At 40.5% G+C, this 13,140-nt stretch overlaps 1 protein-coding gene and 1 long non-coding RNA gene across 2 annotated transcripts; both read right to left on the minus strand.

Annotated features, from left to right (window-relative positions):
• Nucleotides 1-1,832: 1,832 nt before the first annotated feature.
• LOC127530146 (uncharacterized) lies at nucleotides 1,833-2,646 on the minus strand. Its single transcript, XR_007936654.1, has 2 exons — nucleotides 2,536-2,646; nucleotides 1,833-1,996 (listed from the first exon to the last, which is right to left on the minus strand). It is a non-coding gene; the product is annotated as an uncharacterized LOC127530146 (long non-coding RNA).
• A 29-nt stretch (nucleotides 2,647-2,675) lies between these two features.
• On the minus strand, nucleotides 2,676-3,987 carry LOC127530143 (uncharacterized). The gene is made up of 2 exons (XM_051936262.1): nucleotides 3,611-3,987; nucleotides 2,676-2,883 (listed from the first exon to the last, which is right to left on the minus strand). Exons 1-2 carry the CDS (start codon nucleotides 3,826-3,828, stop codon nucleotides 2,808-2,810), a joined length of 294 nt encoding a protein of 97 aa, XP_051792222.1. The 5' UTR covers nucleotides 3,829-3,987; the 3' UTR covers nucleotides 2,676-2,807.
• Between the last annotated feature and the right edge of the window lie 9,153 nt (nucleotides 3,988-13,140).

Raw genomic sequence — 13,140 nt, forward strand, 5'->3', positions numbered from 1 at the left:
GAGATTTTACAATTGGTTCCTACTTTGAGATTTTAACCTCAGTTTCAAAGGATATCTATTCATGGATTGTTTATAACCTCCATAGTCACATGCATTTTTATTGGATTATTTATTTACTAGCTGCATGTGATCTTTGGGACAAAAAACATTCTGAAGACTCCCTAGCAGTTTTACTATATTCGTGAACTTGGGGAGGTGTCACCCAACTCTTAAGAATTACCTAGGGCAGAGGACGTGGACCCATCTGTGCTTGCTGCCCCACTGGCTTTTGCAAGAAGACACTGACGATGCCATATCTTAGCCATATTGCTAGTATATATATTCTATTAACCTTTTTGTCGAGAAAATACCTCCAAATAGACAATGCTTTTAATGAAAACCTGAAGCCTTGCCCTATGTTGGGGAGGTGTTTCGCACATTGTTGAGCCACGGCGTTTGCTTAATATTGATGTTGTGTCACTTCATCTGTGTCTTTAGAACGATGTCCGCGGCAGCATCTGCTGCACACATATCTTTTGTAGTGAGAAATGAGGTGCAAGCAAGCACCGAAAAAATTTACAAGTGCATGCATGCGCCATCTAGTGGCTGTGGTTGAGCGTGAGCAGAGCAGACTGCTACTTACACACACAGGTCTTTCGTTTATATATGCCTAATTAATTGAAAAAGATTTGATGCACTGCACTATTGAGCACCTTTGTTTGGATTTAAATAAAAGCACAGACACTTGTTGCACTTACCCCTTGCTGTAAGTGTGTACTCATTTGCCCAGCTCATCTCGGTTCATGAGTATCAACAGTTCAGGTTCAAGAGGCTCCCGGACACAACAGGGAGCATGGAGCTGACCCAGGCCATCACACTCTTCACTTGTGATCAATTTTTGTAACCTTCTTTTGCAACACTTGTTTTTAAAAACTGCCCCCACACTTATATTTACTCAGTTGTGTTGATCTCTTTTGGGTAAAAGCATCTGCTAAGTGAATAAAAGGCAGAGCGGTGGCTCTGAGGCTAAGAATTTGTGCTGGCATCTGGAAGTCAAATCCCATTACTACCAGAAGGGATCCTACTCGGCTGGTCCTATGAGGCAGGCCCTTAACCTGAAAATTGCTCCGGGGTGCTGTACAATGGACCTGCAAAGGTCATGTGATAAGACAGTTTCCCCTCAGGGATCAATAAAATGGTGCCAGACCATCAGAGGGCCCACTCACAAATTCACATTCACGCTGAAGCCCATCTGGAATCACCAATTAACCTAACGCCAACTTATTTCAGGTATACGAGGTGGCTACCCCAAACATGTTTCTGTTTTCTTGTCCTCTTTATTTCCACAACAGCCACAATGAAAGATGCTAGGAATAAAAATGTAGTAAATTGTAGGTTACATGGCAATCCTAACAGCTCTGAAAAGAAAGAATTTAACAAAAAGTAATCTCATTAAAACACGCATAGCCCCTTTCCCAAACACCACCACATCTTAATCTGAAACTCCCCCCAAGCACAGGCTGCAAAGCTCCTTAACTGTGGTATGAATAGAGTGAACATCACATTTTGGGATGGGCCATGCAGACATCTCTGGCCTACACCAAAGTATGATCAGTGGGGTTTTTATCAGATACAACCTTGATGAAGAAGTGCCAGATAAGGGTCTGATAAGAGAACTAGACCCAACTGAGGGTGTGTATGTTCCTTCAATAAAACTTCTGCATATTAAAATTCAAATAGGCTCAGGATAAATGAGTCCCACTGTCTCATGTAAAATGTGTATAGAGCTGTCTGTGTCATTTTGCCATGACCTGATGCCTAGCCACCTAGGACACCACAGATTAAACATTCAGTTTATCCAAACCACTTTATTAAGCATGAGGTACAAGAGCAGTCATCACTAAGATGGAGTACAAAGCATGAGGTCACCAGACTGACACATCCAGGGCAAGATCTCCTCACATGCCCTGCTCAGGGCTGCTGCTTGTGTCCACTGCAGAATGGAGTGAAGGAGACACTGGAAAAGAAAATAAGGGTCAGCACGACAGTGGTATGAGCTGGCAATCATATTCACAATTGCCATCTAGATGAACCCCAGGCAAAAACCATTACTTGCTGTGGTGGAAGGGGCAGTCTTGCGGGACACCTCTTGAAGGGAACACAGTTTACTCAGCAATGCCTCTTGTGACCTCTGCTGAGGTTGTGTGAACATCCAGGGATTTATCTTATCTGATCTGATTAGCACAACCAGAGGCTATTCTGGGAATTAAGTGACAAAGGAACAGAGGCACAGCAGGTTGGGACCTCCCTAGCTAAAATAAAGTGATCCAGGCCTGTTGCTTTGCATAAGTACTTGGAATACATTAGCAGCCAGGTTCCATCTGACCTTCAATAGAAATCATTTGACATTTTCTTCAGTGGATTCCCTCTCTAGTCTGCCCAAGTGTTCCAATCTTTCCATACTGTCCTCCTAATTTCTTCTCACGGAGCCTCCCTCCTCCCCATTCCACCCAGTAGGTCCTCTCTCTTTCTCATTTTTTCAAATGTGCACCTCACATAATTCAACATTGTGGGTCCTTCTCCTCATTCTTCTGTTGACTTTAATGCTACTCCTTCGCTGTTTTGCTTTGTACTCCCCCAAAATATCCATAGAAAGTCATTGTTGTCATTCTCTCGAATGGTATCTACCTCGCCATTCTGCCCAGTAGGTTTACTCTTGGGCTCTTTCCATTGATGTTCACTCCTTATCCTGCCCAGTGAAGTTCCACACCTCATCATGCCCAGCACTGCTACCTCAGTGTGGTTTCCTGGGCTGTGGTGTTTAGTTGCTAGCTGCATGGGGAGCTGTCTGTGGTGTGTCCTCGCCGCTTTGTCACCTCCTTGTCTTCAATCTCTTCTGGGTGTCTGCAAAATGAAAGCAGGCAAAGTCACTAGTGAGCAGATATCATGGTATCCATTCTAGACCCAGGGGTGTGTCCTAATTTACAAACACTGTGGTCCACAGTCAGTAAAGCACAATAGGAAGACAACAAAGGGCAGTAAGAAGCTATGTTCTAGTAGATCACTGCCCTGCCAGACATAAGATTAATAAAGCACCTCATACTGATAGCCCAGCATAAAAGACACTACACATTCCCCAAAATCTAATAGTAAAGCAGCAGCCTGATCTCCATTCTACTGCCTCTTGCTTTTTTGTTTTGTCATGCTGAGAACAGATTTCCTCCATCATTATGTGACTCAACTCCTCAGCGTGACCGGCTCAATGCAGCTTCTTCTCACACTGTGATACTGTACATCCAGCCCAAAGAACAACTCCTTCAGCTTCAAGGCAAATACAGACACCCACCACCCAAAAACAGTCACTTGACCAGTGCACACTCTTATTTGTGAAATGTACGCTCTGCACTTCACCCCACTTACCCCCAGCATTCAATACAATCTCACCCACAATCAAAATATTTGCCTCAAAAGGGAGGAACATAATCATAATATGACACATTGAGACCCCCCACCCACCATCCCTGTCTTATAGTAGACTAAGTCAGACCTATCTGTAACATTGCCACAAGTGCCCTGAAGTCCACCTACAGTATACCCTTCCCCATTACTTGTCAACAATAACACTACTTACGGTTTGACTCGGTTAAAGAAGCGGCGCCTGAAGAATATGGCCAGTGTTGTAATGACCATGATAGTGGTACACATGGTCCAGATCGGCCATGCAGCTTTGTGGAGTGTGGCTCTCAGGCCTTTGTTGCACTGGCAATGAGAGATTAACTGGCAGATTAGCACAGCACGTTGGAAGGGGTGGGTGGTGGTGGGGGCAGTGAACCTTCCCACTTTCTCCATTTAATTGCAAAGCTCATTAGTCATTTTGTGGCGTCTGTCTAATTACTGAAAGACTGTAAGGACTGCTGGGAAGATGTCTTATAAAAGAAAGGTGAAACACCTTAGAAGTCCTGAAAAGACCCAGGCAGGTACAAAGCCCCATCTGTGTTTCCTATGGTAGGAATATACATAGAGGCCATGTCAGACAGAGCCAACTGACCGCCCCCTGCTGGTGCTGCTATTAATGTCCCTAAGCTCCTCATTGGCCAACTGCTAATACACTCATCTCTTCACTGCTGACTCAGGCATTGGTCTCCGTGTGTCCAGGAAGAATTTTATAATCCGGAGGCTGTGGCATGCTGTGCTGGTTTCTGCCTCCTAAGGTGCTGTTTGTGTCACACATCATTAAATTCACACAATGCAACCGTTTTTATGTGTTGTCCTGCAAACAGGAACCAAGGACAAGATGGGCAATGCCAGCAAAGCACTGGCTCGAAGCACCAGGCCCAGCTGAATAAAAATATTGGAGAGCCAAAGACAACAATAAATAGAGGCAGCCATTGATCCGAGAAGTTCCTGAACAGAAGAAAGATTAGAGCAGGAAAGATCAACATGAAGTATAAGTCAAAAGATGAATATATCTATCATACAGTATGTAGGGAATGGAGCACTGGGCAGGACAAACATCAGATGAGCTCACTGACTCAAGCAAACCAGCATGGCTTACTGGACTGTCAACATTAAATACAAAGATGACTATAAAGGCTGGACAGAACCAAAAGCAAGACGAGTTCATTTTCTTGAGAGGTACTGTGTGGAGTAACATGAACGTAGGCTTATAAAGATAGGTGCTGATAAAATAAATTGCCAGCATCAGAAGGAGTCACAAAGCTGGGAGATTCCAGAGAAGGAGCAGACACACTGAGATGGGCAGGCCAACGTGGGATTAATCAGAAATGATAGGTAGAGCTAAGATACTGAGGGTTAACATTTGTCAGACAGGAAAAAAAACACAGGGGCAGGGTTAATGAGCTGAGTACAGTTAACTTAACTGTGACAGTGCGGGTCCAGCTCCTTGAACCTGACACCATCAATAGTCATGACCGGAATGAGCTGTACAAATGAGGACACCACATGAAACAAGGGGAAGGTACAAAACTGTTCAGTACTTTTATTAAAAAAAAAAAAAAACTAAACAGTGTCCAACTAAATAGTGTAGTGCTTCAAAATTCAAACTTCAATAAATAAATAAACCTTAAAAACAGGTGAAAAGTGAAGTTTAAAATCAATAAATAAATCCAATAAAAACGTGGCTAAAATACTAAAAAATCTGGTGCATTTTCCTCTTCACTGGCGGCTCCCCTGCTTATCCCAGAAGGGTCCTGCTGCAGAGGAGTCGCCCTTTCAGCAGGTGCAGCTGACCTTCCAAAGGTCCGGTTGCCTTCCGTCTCAGGCTACGTTCCGGCTCCCTTGCCAGAATGAGACTTGGGTCCCCAACGGCCAGGGCGCTCACACTGGTAATCCCCCCCAAGCCTCCTTCACTCCTGCTGCCTTCTCAACCTTACGCGTCAAGCCATTCACACATCCAGTCAATCCCGTTCCTCAGAACAGCTCAACAGGAGCAACCCAATCTATCCGCCCCTGAGTATCGGCCAAATACTCTTTTCCAGGGGCTCTCCTCCCAGCTGCCTGCCTTCACTCCCTCAAGCCTGCCCTCTCTCGCTTGCTCACACCCTAGATTGTTACGGCATCCTGCCTTCTTCTCTCCTTTATCTCCGTTCATTGTCTTTCCTTTTTATTTTTTCTCTCCTCGCACTCACACTTCCCCTTTTAAAATGGGGATGTGGCACAGCTGTGACAATTGGTGGCTCCTGGCACCAATTACATTCATGGATGATCCCACACCCGTGCACTTAGTTTAGAACCGCCCGTTCCCACATCGTGCCTGGGAACCTCTCTTGCCATGCCACCATGCCTCCTCCTACCAAGACACGAATGCTGTGATTATTTATTTTAAAATGTGCCAATCAGCCGCGGACCTCACTTTACCACATTAAGAACATCTCAAAATGATGAACAGAGCTTAGAAGACAGATTCAGACTGACAGAGAAATATAGGATAGTGGTCAGAATTAAATACAACTTGTCAAGATCTGAAGATCTGTTTTTAGTTTTGTCTCTTGGGCCTCTAAAAACAACTGAAACTTCATTTAGGGGGTTTTACAGGTCAAGGGACTTGGACAGCAAAGAATTATTATTATTATTATTGTTTTTTGAATGTAATGCATGTTTAATGACATATAAAAGTAAATATGTTCTGAACATCTTGTTTTCATTATTTCCACTACTATTTTGGCCACTGGTACTGTAGTTAGGGATGCATTCACAGATTGCCAGGAAACATCTTCCAGAAGTTGTGCTGAGTGACACCATCAGTGCAAAGTCAGCACAATGGAGCATTTTTGGATACAACCTAATACTTCACGTTTTTGCTTGAGCATTTAAAGGAATTTCTGGTTTTGAACATTTTTCTGTCCCTCAACTAGGATTTACATCTAATGCTTTGGCTTTGGCATTATTCACTATTTTTTGGTTTCATTCTCATTATAATTGTCCACTTTTCTTTTTAGATCTGGCTGACATCCTAGGCTGTACTACTAAAGCTGATGCCACATTATGCGACTTCTAGTCATTGGATATTTCAGATTTCCCAACTAAAGACTGCAACTGCTGATCTTGTTGCTAGACAATGTCATTTGCTAGGTATGTCACATTTAATGACTAATTTCCAACACAGCCATTTTTGCCCCTTTTTGTGACAGCCAGTATCGTGGTTCCTGATGGAGTAAGTGATGTACAAAGGATTAACAGGTACAGCGAGTTCATCCACAATCTCAACCAAGCTTAGTGCACCCTAGTATTCTTGAGGCTGTTCAACTCTTTGACGCCTTGTTTAATTAACTGTACCCAAACTATTAAGCCTGCACCATGTTATTCCCTATTTACCAAGTAAGCCTCTCTAATGTTGGTGTCCATCAGCATTAAGAACTATCCCTACTGTATGGTAGGGTCATGAGCGTCACAGCAGGCATCGAGCGTGGGACAGGAACAACCCTGGATGGGGCATCACTGTGCCCCGACATGTTTAATACGTGCTTTAATGCATTTCTTCATGAAAATGATATCAAGCATACATCTTAGTATTCTAGAATGTTCAAAGAGCTGTAATATCATGAATGTAATGTATTCTGTGTGGCGATCACTGCCTGCACGCTTTTGTCTGTGTAAGAGAAAGCTCGTTTAAGAAGCACGTAGCGATTAATGACTGGGTCGGGGAACACACAAAATATGAAGCATTTAACGCGTTACTTTATTTACGATGGAATTTGAGAAACTCCAGTAAATTAAACATCGATTTTAAGATGAAGTTTACCATGTTCTATTTTAATCACAAAATAAACTGCGAGATTAATGTGGAAATTTCGAGATTAAAGTTGACTTTAATCTGGACATAGACCTTTTTTTCTTTACTGTGTCTATTTTTTTTTTCTGTGGCCCTAATACACTTTCATATGACACTCAAAAACTTGCCTTTTCACATCGACTTTGACACCTGACCACTTCTTTTTTGAAATTCTTCTATTTTATATGTGCTTTTACCATTGTCTTTTAACAAAACACAGAATGGAAGGGGCTATTTATGCTGATTTGCATATTCAAATATGCTAAATTCTGGGAAGAGTCAGGATGGGGCTGTAGGTGCATGCATGTGTATTAAAGTTAACGTTGATTCAGATTTATAAGGGAGTGTGCGTGGAACTTTGCTTACACACAATTTTATGCATACAAATTTTTTTTGTGCATACGCACATTTCTTTTTTTGTCCATAGGCCATGTTTTAGTGTAAATTCTATGCATGGCGTTATACATGAAGCCCAAGGAGAGATTGTGGCACTATCTTCTAGCCATTTAGGAAGTGCCACAGTATAGAAATATACTGTTTATCATTGGTGTCCACTTCCTGGAGCTCAGCAAGGTGAGTGAGGTTAGAGAATAATACATGGCAACCAGACAAGGTGAAACAACAAGCCCAGTAGTAGGTACATCTGCCTGCTTCATATGGTAGGCATAGAATTTCATTTTGAGAAATCATCAGTTCCACCAGTGTGAGCTAAATGCTGCATAGCAGCTATAGAGAAAGTTAAAAGGATTACAGACAAAAAGGTTGGACACTAAGTGGCCATGTTTAATAGGTATTCCTGAGGATGTAAGGAATAACTCGGATTCCCAGTGGGTGGCAAAGTATTACATGATACCAAAGGCTTACCTAAAATCTGTATATAGTAGCACAACATTCAGAAGCAAGTATACAGTCCTGAGTAAGAGCCAATAATTCAGCAACTAGTGCAGAACAGGATGACATTTTCATGATATGGCTTTTGACTTATATTTTTACAGCCTTTTCCTTGGCCTCTAAAAATAATATGGATATCATTGTGAGGGAGTTTCAGAGGTCAAGGAGTCTAATAGTTAGAATTTTTTTTTGCGATTTTAGCATTTTTTTGACAAGGTTATTTTTGAAATACGTTTTCTGTAGTTCCGTTTTATTTTATTATGGGAACCACCATCATTTGCTGTTTTTTGTGCAGGGTTTCCAAGCTGTTGTTAGGTGTGTGTGATGGGTGACATTTTTACCACAACAGTATAGAGGATAGAGTCGTACACTTCGTGACTCTCCTGGTTTGTGGAAACATCAAAACAAAACAAAAAAATCCTTGTGTTATTATTCTTAAAGATACTGTATCTTTGGTTACAAATTATTTTCTGCCTTTTTTCTTTTATTTACATCTTGCATTTTTGTTTAGGCTACTTGAAATATTCTAGTTATTGACTCTCTCACTACATTTCTTAATCTACAGTTCTGTCTCACATATTGGCCTTTGTGTATTTAATTTCTGTCTTCAGGTTTTGGTCTTGGTTTGTGATCACCATTACAATTTATCCTCTGATTCCATCTTACTTCAAATTGCAGCCAGTACAAAAAGAAAATAAGGTGATTTAAGGGGAAAAAAAGCTGACAAGGCCCTAAAGGGTGAGTAACGGGAGGAACCATCTACAAAGACCACATTAGGGAGAGGTTTATCATGTAAATCTGGGACATTGGGAGGAGATTAGTGGAGCGAACCTATTCAGAGCAGTAGGGCACACTGCCTTTCTTTGTTGAATACAAAGGGAATTGAAAAGGTAGTTTGATATGTGGACTGGTGAAACACAATAAAAAGTGAGTGGCCAAAAGTGTGAGAAGGGCAATTACAGAGTGGCAGAGTAGTAATACGTTTTAGTGAATAAAGAGTTAAGGTTGGGCAGACTGAGTTATCAAACAAGTGGCAACAACTACATACAGATATGCGAGGAGAGTGAGGGCCATAACATCAAACTGGTACACATTGGCAGTGATGTTTGATAATGTCCTAAGTTCAATGTAGTTGTGAGACAATTATTTGCTCACCTGTAGGTGGGAAAAGACACCACATACTGAATTGCATAGCTCAAAAGAAAGCCTCTCATGTACTCTTACTGATACATGTGCCAAAGTGGTTCTTCAGAGTGATGCCATAAGGGAACCATTTTAAGTTCCCAGAAGAACCATCCACATAAAGGTCGAGAAAGAACCTTTATTTAGATTCCTAACAGGTTCCATAAACAAGCATAAACAGATGATAAGATTTATGAAATACCAATGGGTTCCTAATTTTAAATAATAACAATAATAATTCATTACAGGGCGGCGCAGTGGCGCAGTGGTAGTGCTGCTGCCTCGCAGTTAGGAGACCCGGGTTTGCTTCCCGGGTCCACCCTGCGTGGAGTTTGCATGTTCTCCCCGTGTCTGCGTGGGTTTCCTCCGGGCGCTCCGGTTTCCTCCCACGGTCCAAAGACATGCAGGTTAGGTGGATTGGCGATTCTAAATTGGCCCTAGTGTGTGCTTGGTGTGTGGGTGTGTTTGTGTGTGTCCTGCGGTGGGATTGGTTCCCTGCCTTGTGCCCTGTGTTGGCTGGGATTGGCTCCAGCAGACCCCCGTGACCCTGTGTTCGGATTCAGTGGGTTGGGAAATGGATGGATGGATTCATTACATTTATATAGCACTTCCACAGTCTCCTTACTGCAAATGGACTCTTTCTGCATATTATAATACAGGCTGAGTTCTGATTTTCTTTATCTGGTAATATTCTACTAGGAAGCCTTCTATACATACAAAAATCCTTTTTTATCCACATACTGTATTACAAATCTCTTCAAAGTCCAAAGACACAATCTGAAATTCCCAGAATGAAAAGGTTCATTGTCAAGTAATTGTTCTACAAGGAACCAAACAATCCAGTAAAATGCCACTTTAAAACCATTATTTTTAAGAGTGCACTGGAGTGCCCCTCCTAAATAACTAGAGGAAGATTTTGTTGAAAGATGGAATGAACCAAAAAGATCTGGGTCTCAGGCACTTGGAGGATCACACCTTCAGAGGTACAATAGGGTTTACAGAGGAGATGTCATCCTAGGACTTTTTCTGCAGTTTGTCTTGAAAACAGAGAAGAACAGTTCTGCCTCATTCCTCATTCCATTCCTGATGTGTGTGTGTGTTTCATTATTGCAATAATGTACTGCCCTGAACTTTATTGCCTTTTTCATTCTTCCATGCAACACAAGAACTTTTCTTTGCAATTTTGTTATCTAAACCATATGAGACTAAAGAAACAAATGGTGGTCTGCTATCAACTGTCAATGTCATCCTGGAATTATTTCAAATTGTTTCATGCAGTCAACTTCTCTCACTATTTCTGAGCACACCCCTAAATCTTTCTTCAATCAGTTTTCTTAGGGAACTATTAAAGTTTTTTTTTTTATACTTGTTACATCATATTGCCAAGTTCACACAGAAGTTCGTAGAAAAAGTCAATCATTTTACATTTTAGCCTTAGCATTGAAAATTTTCCATATGGTGAACCCATGGAAGCAATGCTTTTAAAATGTTTTTCCATATTTCTGCAATATAATAATAATAATAATAGTAATAATAATAATAATATATTTTATTGATTTAGTGTGTTTCCTGTTGCTGCATTAGTTACAATAATCACACTAAATATAATAATAATATCCTAAATCCACCTTAACAAAAGGACAAGTGTGTGTATTCTGTGTATACAGTACGTGTCAGTCTGGCTGCTATGACTCTGAAATTCCAGCAGATGTCGCATAACAAACATTCATTGTAATAAAATGTATGGCATTTATTGTTTCAACAGATGCATTTTATTACTATGAATATTTGTTATCCATGATCTGCTGGGATGAATGACCAATGCAATGCATTTTATCACTACATGCATTACAAAATACATTTCAATAGATGATACACTGCAAACATTAACACTGATGTCTACATTGATTACTTAGACGAGTTGCACAGCTAGTATTACAATAATATTCTAAATGTTATTTTGCACAGTTGTAAATTCAATGATTGATTTGAATAGATATTGTAAATCTTACTTTATATTCACTGTACCTTCCTTAGTTGTGACACAGTCATCTCACGAAGGGGTAGGTGTAGAGTGGTCAAGACGAACGGGGATGAGCATTCCCATTGCTGCCCTTCCCCAAATCTTGAGATATACCATGGTGGGGTGGGATTATGAAAGGCAAGATGGAACTAAAACCATCATTCTAATCATGATAACTTTCCATTTAGTTTTAACAGAAACACTGTTGCTTCGCCTGTTTCAACTTCTGATTTTTATTTCTACGCTTCCCTATTATTTCTTGACACTTTGCTCATGGCTTTCATTTATTTCATTTTTCCATTTCAAAGACGGCTATTAATTGTCACAATATATTCCCTTACAATCCACCAAATAAACCCAGAGATACCAATTTCATGATTCATTTATAACAGTACCCTTAATATGTTTACAAATTTTTCAGATGTTATTAACTTGCTAACCCATATCTATCTGATATTTTAGGCTGATGACTTTAGGTCTGGTAGACTGGACACTTTCAACAACCTTTTTGGAAGAAAAACCTGCTCTGCTGTAGCCTATGACGCGCTGCCTGTCTTTTAAATCCAGTGACTAAGATCGTCAAGGACTGCTTGGTGTCACTTTTTTAATCCCTTTTCCCCCATCAATCAGAGATGGTGACTTATTTACCGAACCTCTCAGAAAGCAATACTGCAGGTAACCTAGGATCTTGTGTGGGTGTGTGTGTGGGGAGGAAGTGTTACCTATTTACAGAGATGCCAGCTACTGTCACTTGTTTTTGTTTTATACTTGTATTAATTTTAAAAGTTACTCATGATTTGTATTTGTTAATTCATAATTGGTTTTGTTCACTTTCCTTTAAGAATATTATTCAGTTTGCTCTGATTAGTATATTCCTTTTTGCACTCTAGGTGTTAACTATGATATACAGTATTTGAAACATAAGAAATTAGAAAAATGAGAGGAGACCATTCAGCCCATCAAGCACATTTTTAGCTCATAGTTAAGCTGTCAAAAATTTTTTTTTTTCCTTTTTTTAAGTGATTATTTTTTACCTTAAATTTACAAACTGACAAAGGGTTGATAGTTCTTGACTTCTCCCAACTGGAGTTCAATTCAGTTTATTTTGATATGACTCGTTCTCAGGTAAAATAAAATATACAGTTTACAGATTATTAAATACAAAATGAGTGCACATAAAGGCACAGATTTGTTTAAACACACATAAAAAGAAAGTAATTTGAAACTGATTAACATAAATGAAAACCAACAATCTTAGTACATTTATTAATTTTTAAAGAATGGCCAGTTGACATAGTTAATGAATAGACTTGATTAGGGAGACAAATAACAGTTGAGCTGGAGGTTAGGAGGTAAAGATGTGTAGGAGGGTGAGCACACAAAAAGGTTTGGGTTTTATTTTAAGTATCCTCTGTTTTAATTTTAAATTGAGTTGTCTTGGAGTTGTAAATTGAATTTGTTGTATGGTGACTGAGAGACTTGCTTGCACCATGAAGTGTGGGAGGTGGACCCTCGTGTAGGAGTGGAACAGGAGGCTCTGGATCTGGACACTGTGCTAAGAAGGACGGTCGTAAAGAGAATCTGAATGTGACATGGCATGAAGGTTCCAGAATAAACTAAGTGTCCTGTTACCTTACCATGGATAGCGGTGTAGGATTCCTTTGGTCTGGTGGTTTCCTCTTTGTTTAGATTGTAGGGGCCAGTGGCCATATAGAAATGACAGAAACACCTGCACTAGCTTAGGTTTCATGAGAAATGGATACTTCTGCCGGTC

The sequence above is a fragment of the Erpetoichthys calabaricus genome, chromosome 14 (assembly GCF_900747795.2).
Source record: "Erpetoichthys calabaricus chromosome 14, fErpCal1.3, whole genome shotgun sequence".
In the NCBI taxonomy this organism is placed as follows: Eukaryota; Metazoa; Chordata; class Cladistia; order Polypteriformes; family Polypteridae; genus Erpetoichthys; species Erpetoichthys calabaricus.